At 32.8% G+C, this 18900-nt stretch overlaps 2 protein-coding genes across 3 annotated transcripts; both read left to right on the top strand.

Annotated features, from left to right (window-relative positions):
• The first annotated feature begins 1589 nt into the window (after positions 1 to 1589).
• Positions 1590 to 4867, top strand: LOC132714400 (uncharacterized). Its single transcript, XM_060697281.1, has 3 exons — positions 1590 to 1737; positions 2893 to 3840; positions 4370 to 4867. Exons 1-3 carry the CDS (start codon positions 1662 to 1664, stop codon positions 4654 to 4656), a joined length of 1311 nt encoding a protein of 436 aa, XP_060553264.1. The 5' UTR covers positions 1590 to 1661; the 3' UTR covers positions 4657 to 4867.
• Positions 4868 to 8465: 3598 nt separating this feature from the next.
• Positions 8466 to 16953, top strand: LOC132714396 (uncharacterized). 2 transcript variants are annotated; one of them, XM_060697276.1, is made up of 7 exons: positions 8466 to 8623; positions 9352 to 9513; positions 10108 to 10199; positions 11100 to 11205; positions 13296 to 13442; positions 14424 to 14516; positions 15659 to 16953. In XM_060697276.1, the coding sequence occupies exons 2-7, from the start codon at positions 9396 to 9398 to the stop codon at positions 15913 to 15915; spliced, it is 813 nt and encodes a 270-aa protein (XP_060553259.1). In that variant the 5' UTR covers positions 8466 to 8623; positions 9352 to 9395; the 3' UTR covers positions 15916 to 16953. The 2 variants fall into 2 exon arrangements, with proteins under 2 accessions (XP_060553259.1, XP_060553257.1); XM_060697274.1 differs by having other exon boundaries at positions 14406 to 14516.
• The last annotated feature ends 1947 nt before the right edge of the window (positions 16954 to 18900 follow it).

The following is an 18900-nucleotide window of genomic DNA, read 5'->3' as shown; positions in this document are numbered from 1 at the left end:
CGTAGAAGTACGCAAACGTTTAACATAAATGTTTAGTAGTCCGTACAACTCAACATTTCTCAATTCTTTGTCGACACATAGCTTAAGCGAAGCGGTTAAAACAGTTTTATATAATACATATGTGCTCATGTCCTTTCGTAGAAAATGACACTATTTCATAATATTTTAAGTGTCTGATCAATTATCGACACGTCTTGTGTGCAGGAAAGTTTATATATCTCCACATTCGGACCATTTTCATTAAACAAGTTCAGAAGACTTTTCTACATCATGTATTATAAATACCGACAGACACTATTCAGTAATGTTTGTGATGGTGTGACAATAAAAATTAAATGTAATTAAACAGTTATGCTCAAAATACTAAAAGTTGAATAATAAAAAAATAAACCACCATTATAATCACCATCAACATCATCAACACCACCATCATCATCATAACCACCACCATTGTCATCACCATTAGAAAATATCACCACCACGATCATCATCGTAGCCACTACCATTATCATCATCACCATCAACATCATTACCACCACGGCCATCATCATCAGGAGAACCACAACTATTATCATCACCATCATTATCATCATCACCAACACGATCACCATCATTTTCATCACCATTTTCATCATCACCACCACTATCATCATCATCATAACCATCACCATTATCATCTACAACATCATCATCATATTCATCATAATCATCAGCAGCACCATTATCATTATCGACATGACCATCATCACAATCATCATGAGTAAGATTTTATCATCATCATCGTTTCAGTTGAAATACTATTTTTTTAATTATTATAATTAGAAAGTCTTGTTTGCGGCAAAAAGGCGCAGTTGCGCCCCATATAATCAATTTTAATTACAGCATAGCGCGCTACATCATAAACGTGGTTCCCATGTTTATGCGTTGAAATTACCGCGTGAATGAAGTGACGGTAACGCTGTTATACAACCGCATTAACCGAGCTTCTGTAAACTGGCTGAATAGCTCATTCACATGAAAGAACCCAAAGTGCTTGACGGGATTAAAACTTACAACTGTGAGAGACAGGTGATTTGAAGTCAGCAACCGAAACTACTCGGCCACGTAGATCCCATTTCAGCATAATTAACCAGTTATTCATGTGAATGGCATAATATACCAAATGCACAACCCTAATAAAATTGAAGTAATCATATTAAAAAATTAAAAGAAATATTCAACTAGAAAAAATATTGATTTTCCACAGTTGTGAGACATTTGCTACTATAAACTGTGTTATCAATTTTGTAAGTGTACGAATTGATCATTTCTATAGATTTAATGAATTGATTCAGAACAAACTGCCCCCTAACAAGAAACATATATTACGTATGAAATCTACATTAACAAGGAAACATAAAATTAGCATTCGTAATCTTATTTAAGCTATTGTTTAACATTACAATGAAAGTATTTAATTAGCATACATCATGTCGTAGTAGGTTTTTGACAATCGTACCGCAACCATGTGCAACAACAACGTGCATGATGCATGTTCAGGTGTACATTTACCATTTGATCGATGTGTGTTATATATACATTATATACACACACAACTTGTTCAGGAATAAACTATGTAATAATTAAGTAAATTAGGCAGCAGTGTTAAAGATAAAGTTAAAATGAAATTGGCAACATCAACACAGGTGATTTACGCTAAAAAGAAACGAATGGTTCTATGTTTTTTGCTTTTAGCAGGTAAGAATGTTCTATCGTGTTAAGTTTATTTAATGCCTATAGCACTTATATTTTAAAGTTGTTAGATTTAGTGTCACTTTGACACAACGTCTTACAGAAACGTGGTACAATGAACCTGATTCACATAATTTGTTTGGCGTTTTAGTGAAAACAAAATATTTTGGTCTTTTTTAAAAAAGTGTATTACGTGTGTTTTAGATCATAAAGACACAGAATCTAAACATGCTACAACAACAACAGTCCGCTCTTCGAAACAATATTACACGTATATGCACGCACGCACGCACTGGCTGTTACGGTCTTTACGGATATTTGTAGTTATGGCGTTTAAGTAACTTCAGGATTTAGACGTTTTCTTATTAAATGTAAACAATGGTATATATTTGTACTTTACATACTATTAAATGTACACATGACATGCAGATAATTCTCAAAAATGATAGTTTCCCTTAGAAGCAATGACCACAAACACAAATAGCTAAAATTGCAGAGTTTGCTCCGAATAAATAATGAGAAGTGCAACATCTCTAACACTTTATTAACAGCTTTTTTTAAAATGGGAAATTAAATTTACTGCTTATAGTAAAAACTTAAAGAATTATTGTGAAAAAAATATATAAATACATAAATACATTAATTAATAAAATGTCAATTGAAATAACAAAAAGGACAAAGACTCTTTACACGATGTATCTGTCGGCCATGACATGATGACATGAATCTAATTACATCCAGCATATATTTAAATGTTAGACGTAATGAGAGGTGTAATAACGAATGCGACTGCATTATTTCATATACCTTTGTCGCTTGTCATGAAATACATGCATAAATATTCGTCTTTTAAACCTTCAGTTTAAAGGGACAACAATTGTGTTGCATTTTTAAGATTAGTAACGTATGTGCAACATCTAATTGTGAATAATGACCAAAAGATAAATGGCGTTGCAACAGTTTTCACTCAAATCGGCTGTGAAAAGTATCAAATACGATTTTCACTTTATTTCCGAGTAAATTTCTTAATTTGTTTCTTTTTTAATAACTTTCCATTTAAGTGCCCAAGCTGATCTATTTAAGAAATTATTCAAATTTTATAATTTTAGGCTGCACAAAATGACTTATGTTCTTATCCAATTATTCGTTTTATTACTTCAGGTATGATATCATCTCTTATTGTGTATTTCCCCTCAAGTAAAAGCAACCTCATTGAATACGCCAGGGCCGAAGAATCATCATTAAGCCAGTATTTTCAACAAGTGAATTTTACAGATTTTAAAAATCGAGGCAAAACAGAAAACTATCAGGAAGGCCAAAATCAAATGCCTCAATCAGACCAAGTTTTGAACCTTCAGAGACAAGTACCTAAACCTTTAGATTCAACGTATCCTCGTGAACATATATTAGTACAATCAGATAATACTGAGAGCGAAATACCAAAATTGCCAAATGACAGTATTCTCAAACATGTTTCTAAACTTCCATATATGCAACCTGAAGACGAAGACGATCCAAAAGGGGCAGTAGATGATCAGAAACAACAATTTTCCCGCACTGTTAATATATATGACATTTCGAAACCAAGTGTGTTTGATCCGAACTCATGTGTGAGAACTACGACGCCAAAGCGTTTCATAATTTGTACTTATAGCAAAATGGAAGATATATATGTTTCAGGCGATATACTCAAATATGGCCAATGGGAAGGTGCAATAACACGTCTGCTTTACAACATATTAAGTCAAGATAGGCCAATAACTTTTCTTGATATTGGAGCAAATATTGGATACTTCAGCCTACTAGCAGCAGCTGCCGGGCAATCTGTGATATCAGTGGAACCAACAATACTTCATATACAAAAACTGACAAGTTCTATCCATGCAAATAAGTTTGAAAACAATATTACAGTACTTAATAATGCTGTTTCCAATGAAAGACGAACAGTCAAAATGGATGTGAGTAATCGTACAAATAAAGGGACATTCCGACTTGTATCTGATAGCGAACATTTAAATATGACTGAATCTGTAACAGTCAAAAGTATTCTCTTGGATGACTTGGCAGATTTAATATTTACACCATATATTGTTTTGAAACTGGATATTGGTATGTTTTATTCATTATAAACTGGTTATGACTGATTTCATTTTTGATGCCTCTAGATTTTACACCTGTTGTCATAAACTATTGTGTTCGTCCGTGTCCATTATATATTATAATAAAAAATATCATTAATCTTGTATAACATATTGAGCCTGAAATATTTTAAATTTTTCCGAACTGGAAAGTCCTTTATAGTTCCATATTTCAAACATAAGGTAATACATTATGTTTTATTCTAAAATTAAACCATTTAGTGATGATCTTGACTGTTGATTTTATGTCTATACGTCTTTCCCGTGTCTAAACAAATGCTACTTTATTCTTAACAGTTCTTGAACGTTCTTGGCATAAAACTTACCAATTCTTACATCTAAGGAACATCTATAGCATGCATACTGACTTCTCGTTGTTAACCAAACCTATTATTTCTTGCTCTTAAATACACAAATGGAAAAAAATCTTTACCGAATTTGAACAACATCTTTTATTCTGTTATTTATAGTATTTAAGTTTATGTTTTCATTTTTTGCAGAAGGCCATGAGTGTCGAGTACTTGAGAGATCAGAACATATATTTAACAGATTCAAGGTTCTACTGATCACCATGGAATGGAGGGGCATGCAAAACCTTAAGAGTCAACCTGGTGTTGCATGTCCAGAGCAAAATATCCAGTGGATGGTAAAAATGTTGACAAGGCGCGGTTTTGTGCCATATTCTTTTATAGATAATCAACCTTTAAATCCAAGATATAACGACAGATGGGATAATATTGATGTATATTGGAAACCGAGGATAGTTCAAAATACTGGTTCCAACTAATACTGACATATTCTTTATCATTTCATCTTTTATTGTTATTATTATGGTATTTTATAGCAGTTCTTTAACTTATTCGTGTACATAATCTACCTGAACGTTTTTGTTATTATAATGATTAGATTTTTGTTACATCGACACTGTCTTTCATTTTAACAAAATGCATTTTTGAATATGTTTTTTAATTAGAGGAATAAACAAAAAAATCAATAAATATTGTTCTTGTTTCATTTATAAACACGGCACGTATAACATAGCAGTAATGCAGTTATGTTCATATTGATAAAATCGTTCCAAAGTCATCGAAATCTGTGGAAAATGAAAATAATAGTTTTCAGTTTTAACCCCATTTATCACAAAATCGCACATCCAGGTTTTGCACACTTACAATGTGTGTTGTTATCTGTGCTAACCGACGCCTTAATCCATATAAGAGCGATAATTCAAAGTTATTGACGACCCGGATACCAATGTTTCCTACTGCTCAAAGCTTTGAGGTTTTTTTTAGAAAAAGAGTCATTAATTGATTGATTCAAAGTCAAACTATTACGTCACAGACATAGAGTTGCTCTGTATATTTTAATAAAATGTTAAATCGCACTGGATTCATGAACTTCGTTTGATTTTCAATTTCGTTTCACTGTTAGGCATTAAACAGTTTTATTTTCGATGATCTTCGCATTGACAACTTTTGCATCTTGAGAAAATATTGAGTATGAAAGTTGACATACAGTTACATAGACCTGTAGGTAGATGATAGTGGTGGTGATGATGATGATGATGATGATAATGATGATGATGATGATGATGATGAACCATTAGCCGTATTTTAAAAAGAAGATGATGAAGAAAAATATTTTAGTTCACATGCTATAAAATACAAACAATGAATTTTCAGCGTTTGCACCACGTGCTGTTCCAATAGCATTCTTTATTGGATCCTGTTCATGGTATGTGCATGTTACCTTCCATGCCCCCTAGCACCGGCTTGAGCAGTATTGAACATTCAACATGAACTGGTAAAATTTGGAATTTTGAAACATCCGCAGATGTGTTCATATGGCGGTTATCATGGAACCTTCAATGTGATATGTAAGTGCCATTCCATGAAAAGCGAAATATGGTCCCCAAGTAAAAAATGCGTTTGTCTATAACAAGAAAACAAGGGCAGGACTAAATAAAATGGAATTTGAAAGGGGATCAGAGGTTATAAAGCATGCATATTACAGATAAGACGTCAAAAGACAAATTTAAAAAGCAGGTCACATATCCTAAGGCTGATTCAACAGTATTCAAGTGAGGAATGCTTAAACAACCCGGAAAAAAACAGCCGAATGGAAATAACTAAAATACCACAAGCACATCAATAATGTCGTGCTGAACGATCTTTAAGGATCGAAAATATAACATCCCTGATTGTATTTACGGGCCTCCACACGACACAAACAACGCTGATGTGGCGATAAAATAGAGAGAAATAAAGAATCCCTAAAGAATGTACAAAGCGAAAAAATTGAAAATGTTTCAGACTCGGTTTGATTGAGCCTGTTCATGGACGATAATGGAATGTGCAAGTTACCGTCCACGCCCCCTAGCACCGGCTTAAGCAGTATTCAACATTTAAAATGAACTGGTAAAATTTGGAATTTTGAAACATCCGCAGATGTGTTCATATGGCGGTTATCACGGAACCCTCAATGTTACATGTCAGTGCCATTCCATGAAAAGCGGCATATGGTCCCTAAGTAAAAAATGCGTTTGCCCTTAACGAGAAAACAATTGGCGGAACCAATATGATTAAAATCAGCTCTAAATCATGCTCTAGATCTGAGCGTGACCATATACGAAATTATTATGATGACTATTCACACAATCAGTCATCGGCGAGCTTTCATAATTTCCAAAGCGATGTGGTTTCTAATTTTAACCCTTGCAAAACCAATACAGATAAGGTAATATTCACGATTTCGAGAACAAACATGGCTTTGTCAATATAGCCGACAGTTAAACTGGCAAAACAATCTTGTCCTTTAAAAGTTGACTCTATTTTTTCAAGTAATTTGTTAAAAATTACTTCCAACATTTTTTTTTCTAACAAAATCAACAATTTGTTTTATTCCACGTATAACGGTATTTTGATACTTCTTCTAATGCCTATGTTTAAACCGGTTTGATTGCATGGTTACAATAGCTTTCTCAGGAAATCCGAATTATAAAGAAGGCGAAACATATACTGTCATCATCATATCTACATAAAAGAAATAAGTAGATCTGAACTTTAGTCAGATTGTGGGCGGAACTAAATAAAATTGATTTTGAAAGGGGATCAGATGTTATGAAACTTGCATATCAAAGATAATACGTCAAAAGACACATTTTAAAAGCGGGCCACATACCCTAAGTGTGATTCAACAGTATTCAATGAGGAAAACTGGAACCAACCGACAAGAAAACAGCCGAATGGAAAGAACTAAATTACCACAAGCACAACAATAATGTCGTGCTGAACGATCAAAAAAGATCAGAATAACATCTCTAATTGAATGTACGGGGCGACTTTTTACAGCCTCCACAAGGCTCAAACAACGCTGATGTGGCGATAAAATAAAACGTTTATCAGACCAAGCTAGCGCCTCGTTCAACATTGTTTTGACCACTCTGTACTCGTTCACAGAATGTTTGGTATTGCACTTAACAACATTTAATCATCGTCGAATACCCACGGTTGATTAAGATATGAGGGGGCAAATATCAGCCAATGGGGCAAAAGTCTGGATACCACGTATTCCATATCATCTAAACCCCAAGATACATAGTAGATCTATTAGCATTTTTTATCTTTAACCTTTTCATTGTATACATGTAGATATCAATTTATTTAAAATCAAAGCATGTGTGTAACAGGGACACCATCTGTGATTGTTTATATTTTGTTATTAAGAGAGTTATTTCTCCTTGACGATAGACGGAGATGATGTCATTTGCCAAGTAACGGTTTGACAGTTACTTATATGGGTCAAACCCAACCAGTGCTAAAATTCCCCGCCAGTTTCATCCACAGGTATTATAACAATATCTTGAAACTCGGTAATGACGTTATGGTATGTTTCTTACGAAAGACCGGTGAGGACATTTCAACTTAAAGAATTCCCGATTTATCTTCGTTAAGTTACAATCCGGAACATCCGGAATTCACAAATTCTGCTTCAAGAAATCAAGTTCACGATTTCACTGTTTCAACTTCGTGAATTCACTATTTCAACTTCTCGAATTCACGATTTCGTGAACAACTTTATCTGTGCATGTATTTCAAACAACTTTAACTTACATAAGCGCGGATTTAAATAAACCTTTTTTTCCTAGCGCAAAAAAATGCCCTCTGAAAATAAAATGATTTTAAAGTATTAGAAATATATATTATCTATGTATATACATGTATGTATGTGTTAAAAAAGCATTGTGATACAAAATGTCAGTATGAATGTTGTAATAGCATAATTATTGTTACTAAATTAAACCATTTATGGTGACAAAATAATTGTAAATATAACATTTCTATTCCAAATATTATTGAGTGCTTAGGGAGTGACTAACATTACACGCGTCCAAGTTATCCTGGAATAGGAGGCCATATATTATTTCAGAGATAATTTATCATGACTTCAGCTGATTAGCATTTCGATAAGCATATTTGGTATTTTATAAATAGCATGTATTAAATGAAATAAATACCATATAATTATATAATTCTTATAATAATCGTACAATTATGATAAATTATGACAGTTTTTTTCTCTCTCACATGAATAATGACTGTAATGCCACTAGTCTGCTGGATTCTGATGATTTTGAATCAACATTTCTAACGCTGTCCGTATATAACTGTGACAGTTCTGCTGGACTTTAAATATTATTGCACACAAAAAAACAACTAATCGAAATATTTGGAAGCATTGAGGTGTGAGAATCGGTGAGAATTTTATCTCTATTTTATTTTTTATAATATTTTCTTGATATGAAGTCGTGTATTTAATTTGAACTGGTTGCTGTTATTTTCTATTAACTCGTGTTTGAATCTTTTATGATAATTGGTTAGTATTTTTTAAATGTTATTGTTTTTTATACTTGTTTTACTACGTTTTTATGTGTTGTTTTTTTAAGAAGTTTTAAAATCAGTAAGTAGAGTTAACTCCGCTTATAACGATATTCAGAGGACAGAAGTTATATCGTTATATCCGAATATCATTAGATCCGAGAGACAAACGATTTGAAATAACAAAAGCGGGACTGCGGCAACATCATCGTTATAAGCGGTTTATCGTTATAAGCGGTATACCGTAATAAGCGATATCGGTAAAAGTTCACTGAACGTGAAAGAAAATTTTTGTTGTTTATAGATTAAAGTATGCTATAAAAGACAAAACTTTAAGATCAATTTTGCTTAACTCGGTTTCACGCATTGTAGCTTAATCGAATAGTGTCGCCTCAGTACAAAAGCTTAGGCACGTAAGGTTAGGATTCTTTTTTAAACGAATTACATAATCTTCATATCGATTATAAATTTGGCAACTTGTTTAAAGTATGCTGTTGACTTGTTGTACTTATAAAATAATAACATACTAATAAATCCCCGCGTCTAGATACTGGCAATCTTTGGGCCACTGATTTTTCTCCTTAGACTTTCTTTAACTATTTTAGATTTTGAAGTTATAACTATCGCAACAAATTAATAAGGAAGCAAGATGGCGAATAAATCATATATTTTACCGACTGGTATCCTATTGCTGGCTGTCCTACCTACAGTATTTCCCTGTTCCTGCAAACCAAACCTCAAAGCAGACGCTTGCAAATCTGATTATGGTATGAAACTCTTATATACTGCGGATATACATTTAAATATCCTAAGAAACTGTAAAGCTCTGTGGTCATTAAAGGTATATAAAAAGAAATAATAACAAATTTAGTATAAGTCACTTGTTAAAAACTATTATGTGTGTTTTGAAAAGATTTTTTTTAAGCTCACGACCATGAATTGCAAAATAAAGAAGTTAGATTAAAATGTGTTATACGTTTCTTGTAAGAAATGTGGTTTTCAATTTTTATGGTATAGTTTCTCAAACGTCTTTGCCAAGTTCCTGTTATTTGAATCGAACTAGAAACAAGTTGTATCATTAGAGTTTTTTACTTTATTAAATGTATGCATCGCGTCTTTTTAGGTATTGCATCTTTGTTAAATCAAGGAAATATTTCAATGTATTGTTTACCATTTACTGCTAAAAACAATGGATTATATTGTATTATTAAATTGTATACTTACTTTATAGATGCATCACGTCTTTTGTAATTGCATCTTTTTTAAATCAAGGCAATATTTCAATGTATTTCTTGACTATTTACTGCTATCTGATTGGACAAGAGAACAGACATACCCATCTTAATCATTTACTCTTCCAGTAATAGTTGCAAAGGTTGTCGATGAGCAACAGATGACGTCACATATGAGATCGGTTTCTCGGTATGGATTAAACGTTTCAAACGTCTTAAAGGTAACTCTTTCTTTTTAGCCTTTCACCCACCGAATTTATCTAATGGCGTTGCCAAGTTTTGTGTCTGGAAAAAAGTTATTTAAAACAAAAATCAATTTTTATCAAATTTATGCTACGAACAGAGTTGAGCTTGGTCAGACTATAGGGATGTGCAGGCTGGCCTAGCTCTTAGCTTGTGACAATGGTTTATCACGTTTGGTCCCAGAAGGTTTACGGTTTAAGTCTTGATATTTTATGCCAATCGATTTTTAACATTAAATTTCTGTAATTAATTATTTATTTTATAAACGTATAATTTGTATATATAAGTATAACAATGGTGTACACATTTATGCGAAATAATGTAACATAATGCTTTAATTAAAACTAATACGGCATGTCATAAAATAACGATAACTCAATTTCCATTGCCAATTTATTATGACATGAAAATAGGTGGTTCACTTACATACTTTAATATTAAGAACATTGAAAATTGATAAAAAAAAATGTAAAATACAAACATAAGTGCGTAAATCTGAAATTATTTAAAGAAAAGTAGGAAAATCTGCCGTTTTTAAGAAAAGAAACAGTATAGGATTCAATCTGTGCATGTGTTTATGGGAAAACTACAAATTTTATGCATATTTACCAGATACATTCATGCATAATGTTGTTTTATAAGTTATACTTTCCAATTAAAAAAAATGAAAGAATATAGTTTTGTAGTTAAATAATTATGCTATTAACGACCAACCTGGCAATGCTAGAGACTGAAAAAAGAACAAAAGCAAAAACTGAAATAAATAAAGTATATAATAATAAATGAACGAACGAAAATGATACATACGAACAATTTTTATTGTTTTGTGAAGATAAGAATTATAATATTTAAAGCACTGCAAAATTTATGGATTTTAGACCAGTGAGCAATATGAAGGGGCAGAAAAGGTCATACAAACAAAATCGGGAGGACCTGCTGGGTGCGAAGTTCGATTGAAGACCGGTCATACATACTTATTTTCAGGTACAGTAATATCTTTTCAATGATCTTAGTATAAAGATAAAATTAGTTAATTGACTTATTTTATGATTATAATAAAGAGTTATGTATATCATGTTTTTTTATCTCTTTACCCATTACTGCATGAGCATTTTGTGAAAATGGCTGTTTTCATTGAAAATTCTCAAGTTACAAGTTCAAATTGCTATAAAACTATAAAAACTACTTCAATACGAATCAACCTTGGCACAAATGTTGACTTGACCATTGCCTTTGTAACAACATGCTCAGTCTTAAATTTCCCGTTACCATGGCAACGAGGGGACATCTCAAAATTGCCAAAAATCACTATTTGCATTGATTTTTTCCATCAAAATTGATTTCAAAGTGCTGCAACTTTTCAATGGATTTAGATAGAGTCAAAGGCTTTTCAGCGTTGGTTATACGCTACCTTATGACCTTGGGTCATTTTTAGCCTCTCACAAGTCCAAACTTTTCTTGGCGATGAGGGGGGCTGCCCCCAAACAGGAGGGGCACTTCCCACATTTTTTAAACAACTTTTCTCTAACAAAAACAAGTGTTGGGGGCCGAAATAAGGCATTTTTTACACCATTTATGACAACAAAAAGGGATGTGAAAAAGGCGTTGTAAATCAGGTAATGGGTTAAGAGGATATGATGAAAATACCTGAAATTACCCAAAAATCGCGTTTTTCCATGTTAAAACATGGTCTAACATATAATTTTGAAGAAAAAATGTTGTTTTGTAGTATTTCTAATTTTTTTCATTAATAGTTGTGACCAACGAAACAAATCAAAACTCTTGTTGCAAGATTTTTTTTGTAAATAATGAAATGTATTTTTAAAGCAGTCACTTATGAAATTTATCAGTCACTTATGAAATTTATCAACGACATAAATCAACGCAAATTGACATAAATGCTATGTAGATTATAGATATTAACAATCCTGTAATTAGTGATAATAAGTCTAGAGCATAATAATAATAATCATTTTAATAAAAGTATAAGCTATAGGCAATTTTCATTGTTTTTTTTGTTGTTGTGTTTTTTTTTTTTTATTTCTTTTTTTTTTTTTTTTTTTTTTTTTGGGGGGGGGGGTGCGTGCGCGCTTGCGTGCGTGCGTGCGTGCGTGCGTGCGTGTGTGTGTGTGTGTGTGTGTGTGTGTGTGTTTGTGTTTTGTTTTTGTTTTTTGTTGTTTTTTTGGGGGAGGGGTATTTTTACTTTACGTAGTAAATGTAGAATATAAAGTTGTATGAGAGCCAATGATTAAGCTTATTTAAGCTACGGTAATCAATATGTCAAAGATATGGTTATAGTAATATAAAGAGGCGTGGCTCTAAAAATATGTCTATAAAAATTATGTATATATGTCAATTTTTTCTGGATTAAAATGCAATCATAAGTGAGAAAATAATGATAATATTGCATGTTTGTAAAGTCGCTTTTCATTGGATAAACGTGACATTTATATAACCTGCTGTCAGTTTATGAAGTAATATTCAATTTTTCTCAAATGAGTTTTGCTGTGTTATATGAATTCGGTGTAAATGTTTGACAGATTATATGACTTGTATAAACGGATGCTTGCAATATAACCGTTTATATCGGGTCATATAACCAATAAAGAAACGTGATATCTTGCAGAATTTCAAGATATCTATGAAGTTCATACATCGTAATGAATAACATTTAAACTATATTTTTAAGGAAACTGAAGTATCATTAATGTATTACACGTCCCGTGTTCAAAAGTGTTAAGACATCACAAGCATTTAAATATCTCAATTATGATTGCTTAGTGCTTAATAAGCTGTTAAAAGTTGTCCACCACGTCGCACCAAATCTTCACACGTTATATGGTGACTGGTGGAGGAAAAATTTAGTTTCGGTCATAACTAGAAGAATTATTCCACTGGCTTCCGTGAACCAAACTTACATTTATATCGCTAAGGGCAGGCACTCAATAGTGCTGACATTTTACTTTGACCGGTTTTTTTACTCAGTAACAAATTAATTATTTATAAATTTTATTCTAGTCTTGAATATTTATAAGGTCGTTTTCATTACTTTGATATGTTTCTTAAACTTTAAGGTCATGTGGGTAAATTTGAGGATGAAGGAACTACTAAACAGTTTCTGGAAGTGCGGTTCTGCAACTATGTAGATTTTGAGGACATGGCAAAAAACAAGGAACTAGCTGACGATATAATGGATATGATTGAAAATCCACCAGCATGTGGTATGGTACATTATAAATACTTGTTCATGTTTGCCTTTATGTATAGGTCAGTGTTTACAAAATTAAATTGGTCAAAAGTGGCGAGGTAGGAAAAGAATTTTCTTCGGCATTAAAATATCAACATGTTTCAGACTTGTGTGATAAATACGCAGGTCTCATATCATTGACAGCGCCTTGCCTGCGCAAAAGGATCTGGTACTTAAAGCCGATTTTACTACAATTTATTTGAAATGGTGCAATCCTATTGGCCAAAAATAATTTTAAACACAGAATAAGATCGTCGGTTATAATGATAGATATCACATATATGATTGTATTTTACATGAAACAAAAAAATAATATACATACATTTACATACATGTATATTGCTATAGAAATATGATTTTTATTCATTCAGTGCAAATATATCAATTAAGACTCATATAAAATGAGACTAGTATAAACTATTGTTTAAAGCAATCGTTGGCAATTAAAAGACCTTAAATGATATAATGCCGACAAAGTTTTAACCTATCATCACGGTTGTTAATATGTATCCAGACATGGAGCGGGAAATAAGGTCTCTACAGTCAAATTGTGATACAAGCATGAAACTTTCAGGAAATCATCTTTAGACCATAGAGATTCCAACAGTGAAGAGGGCCCAAAAATATCTCTGCTCATCCAAGATGGTAGTGTAAGTTTCAGGTCTTTACAAAAAATTTGAATGAATGAGCTAATATGTACGTCAAATTTATAAGACGGCCATTTTGAAAAGGGCGCCCATCTTGAATGAGCAGAGATATTTTTGGGGCCACTTCTTTTTTGAAATCTACGTGGTCTAAAGATGATTTCCTGAAAGTTTCATGCTTGTATCACCATTTGCACTATTTTTCAATTTCCCGCCCCACTAATGTGAGCGCGTTCATTTGGTAAAGCTCATCTATCTTCTGTCAATTAATGTGTAACTGATTTTATACCTAGTTGACAAATTGGACTCAGTGCCAAACGATGACGAGCCGTCCTTAGCATATAGTGTTACCAACGAACGGGACTTGAACAGCTTGGCAAAGCTCAATTGGGGTGATTCGTCACGTAAGAATTAGAAGCATTTTTAAAGTGACATTCTGCTCATTTTTTCCTTGTCAAACTGACTTTTTTTAACCATATATTTCAATAAACTGGTCGTTATAATGGTGATTGACCAACACATGTATTTGAAAATGTTTAGGGTAAAAAATAAATCTACCTTAATATATAAAAGAGACTGCCCCTACTCTCTTTATAAATGAAAGTTACTGATACATTCCGACGGATAATAACACATATTTCAAAGGGCCTAGTATAGTAAGTTATTTATCGTTCATGTGAAGTAAATTATAAAATCGACAGGAATTATGAGAAAATGTTAACTTATTTTGACTTTCACCTGTTCACTCTATATATACCCATGGATGGGCATAATGTCATTTTAATATCAGAATAGGATAATAAGAAGACTTTGCATTTTGTATAGATCATCATTTTGCAAAGGAAAATAAATCCATTCATTCTTGCTTAAATATAATATATGTACCTGTTAAAATGAAATTTTTAACTGGTTATTGCCTATATTTTCTACTGTAAAAAGCAACCTTGTTGAGAAAATGACAAAGTAAGCTATTGGTCAATTTTGTCAGAAATAAGATATAAACATGTTCACAGTAGTATGTTTTTTGTTTTATACAAATGTATAGAAAATGGCTTTTTACACTGTAATAATGAAATAATCATAATAAAGATATTAATATCTTCACATTGAATTTTTGTTTTACGACAAATTTAAGAATGTAATTAAAGAAATTGGACGTCTTTACCGTTGAAATATTTCTTTTGCGAACATATTACTTGTAATATGCCGTCTTAAATCTTTATAGATATATTTGAGACGCGCCATGACAAAACCAACATAATGCGTTTGCGACAAGCATTGAATCAGACCAGCCTGCGCATCCGCGCAGTCTAATCCGGATCCATGCTGTTCGCTTACAAACCCTATTGCAAGTAGAGAAACTGATAGCGAACAGCATGGATCCTGGTCAGACTGCGCGGATGCGCAGGCTGGTTTGGATACATGCTGGTCGCAAATGCATTATTTTGGTTTTGTCATGGCGCGGCTCATATAATACAGCTGAATTATGGGAATAATCTGCATGTTTTGTATTTTCATAAAATGTGGTAAATCTTTTTATTGACAGGTAAAAGCCGCGCAGAAAGAGCAGAAAAGTTGACTGATCCCGTGTCATCTTTTAGTTTGACTAAAAGAGGCAGATGGAATCACCCATTCCTGAAAAGATGGAGTAACCCATTCCAGAAAAGATGGAGTAACCCATTCCAGAAAAGATGGAATAATCCATTCCAGAAAAGATGGAATAACCCATTCCAGAAAAGATGGAATAACCCATTCCAAAAGAGATTGAATAATCCAAACCAGAAACGAATGAATAAGTCATAAACAAACAATTTCTATAGTTCTATTTTGATTGTTATTACTTTTTAAATCATTTTAATGCAGTATTCAAGAAGTGTGTTACATATATACCATTTTTGTTGCTGAGTTTAAATTGTGTTTAACAAAATATAGCACAATTTTAGATTAAAGGCACATTATGCATCAGAAACGAATATTTTTTCTACTTAAGAAAAGATAAACATGAATTGTATAACGTTTAAATAACGGTTGTAAAGTACAATAGATGGTTAACAAGTGAAGAAAGAAGCAGAAAATGTAAAATTTGTCATAAAAGTTGTAAAATGTAAACAAATTAGTACTAGCATTTCCATACGAAGTACTTAATCACTATACCTGTACTAATCGCCAAAACGTAACAGAAGCTGAGGGTGACGAGGATATTTAGTTATTTAGTAACTTTCACGAAAAGAAAATGAAATCATTTCTTAGGCATGATGGGCCTTTAATTACGGAAAATATAACGCATATATAAAAAACAAATAATTTGATCTGACTTTTGAAACTTTTTTTTTAAGTGAACAGACTATATTGTAAACATTTATTGTTATCAGTTATTTTACAAAGTAAAAGGTCCACCGGGGTCCAAACCCTAAAAAATGAACTACTTACACAGAGCAATCGGAACATTAAAACATAAAAGTATTCAAAATATAAAAATTTAGAAATATACGTTAACTTCTCCTAAAGGTGTCATCTCGCCAACATTTACTTCCTTACAACAGCCAGTTACAATTCCCCTCGATAGGTTTTACTATTTAATTTAGCTCCTACCAACGGTTACCCCTCAACTCCAGTCAACAGCCATTTGTTTTTCTAGGAAATGATAAAATACCTCTCGAACGGTCAGCAAACTTTTTGCCTGGCTGTCCTATTTTTACCTTATCGGATTTTCCCAGTGTTTTCTACAAATAAACCAATGTATGTAAGTCATACTGTGAAGGACATGAACAACGTAACAAAAACTTGTAACATGTTTATTGTTTTATTTAAGGAACGAGCTGATTAAATGCTGTACTTGTATATGTTTTGTGTTTGCTTTGAACATTAATGAATCTAATACGCTTTAAGGATTTTCTTTACTGCAGAATAAGGTCCAAGTAAAATGTCTGCGTGGCATGGTCCTTTTGTCGATCGTCGATTTGCTATCTTCTCTATATCCTTAGATTGAGAGCAATATCATGAAGACAAAACCCCTCTGAAACTGAGATGTATATAATATGCCGAATGATCACGAAACATTGGTCTTACAACCTTATGAAAATATGATAAAATGGCAAGGCATTGTCAATTTTCGACAGACGTTATGACCTTTTTCTATACAAAGTACATGAATTTTCGTAAAAAAAACATATCCTTAAGACCAATAGTCTGATACCGTTGCAAATTCGTTTTTGTACATCTTTGAAGGATCTTCCTTGCACAAAATGAGCGCGAAAGGCCTGAACTAAACAATATGTTTAATAATAAAAGGGTCTTCTTTGCACACACAAAGCGAGGACTAAAGCCCTAACCTAACCTCAACTTTGAAGTGTCTTCTTTGTATAAATTGAGCACCAAAGCCCAAACCCAAACAAAATGTCCTGAAGATTTCCGCGTGGCATTGTTAAAAAAATCTAGCTCTCGTAAGGAAAATGATATCAAGTGGCTCGCATAAAATTCTCGTTTTTAGGACCAGCGATTAGTTGTCTATGTAAATAACTTCAAGGAAATTTAGTTAGAAAAATCCATATTAAAGAGCCAACAGTTTTTAAAAACACAATTTGTCGTATTCTGTTGACGATTCGTTTTTGTACATCTTTGGAGGGTCTTTTTTCACATAACGAAGGCCAAAGCCCTAACCTAAACAATATGCCTGGGGTATTTACGCACGACATGGTCATTTTTGAACCGGTGTTTTGTTCTTTCTCAATATAAGTGCGTATTTATTTGATAAAATACACCATATTCTAAAGCCAACCGTTACAACAACATATGTCTGATTCCAAAGACGATTCGTTCTTGTACAACTTTGGATGGTCTTATTTGCACAAAATTGGGACAAAAGCCTTAACTTAAACAACCTAAACAATATGCCCTTGAGATTGTCATTTTGGGACCGGTGTTTTGTTCTTTCATTATATAAAATACACGAATTTTCGTAAAAAAGAACCATATCATAAAACTCACAGTTCTAACACCAATAGACTGATTCCATTGCAAATTCGTTTTTGTACAACACACAAAAGCCTAAAACTTAACAATATGTTCATAAGATTTCCGCATGGCATGGCCATTTTTGTGAACGGCGTTCTTTGTCTATATAAAGTGCAAGAATTTTCGTAAAAATGCACCATATCTTAAAGCCCACGGTTCAAACACCGTTAGTATAATTCCGTCTAATTCAACTGAAAATGTGCAAAGCGATCACATGAAGACAAAACCTTCAAGATTGTAAATTCTGATGGTTTAGAGCGTCTCCCTTACAACTTTATAAGGCTATGCAAGAAAAAATTGATAGCAAGAAGCCCGCATAAAATTGTCGCTTTTTGCACCGCCGATTAGTTGTCGAATTAAATAAAGGCTAAGAAATTTCGTTAAAAGGTCTATATTTTAATGCCAACCGTTTAAACACAATATCTCTAATTAAGTTGATGATTCGTTTTTGTACATCTCTGGGGAGGGTCTTTTTTGTACAAAATGAGCACCAAAGCCCTAACTTAAACAATATGCCCGGGAAATCTCCGCACGGCATGGTCATTTTTTGGACCGGCGTTTTGTTCTTTCTTGATATAAAGTGCATATTTTTTCTTGAAATACTCCATATTCTAAAGCCAACCGTTAAAACACCATTTGTCTGATTCCGATGAGAATTCCTTTTGTACGACTTTGGAGCGTCTTCTTTGCATCAAATGAGCACCAAAGCCCTAACCCAAACAATATATACATGAGACTTCCGCATGGCATGGTCAAGTTTTGGACTGGCATTTT

The sequence above is a fragment of the Ruditapes philippinarum genome, unplaced genomic scaffold (assembly GCF_026571515.1).
Source record: "Ruditapes philippinarum isolate M1 unplaced genomic scaffold, ASM2657151v2 ctg2486_1_1_1_1, whole genome shotgun sequence".
In the NCBI taxonomy this organism is placed as follows: domain Eukaryota; kingdom Metazoa; phylum Mollusca; class Bivalvia; order Venerida; family Veneridae; genus Ruditapes; species Ruditapes philippinarum.
This window is presented reverse-complemented; position numbering and strand designations above follow the sequence as displayed.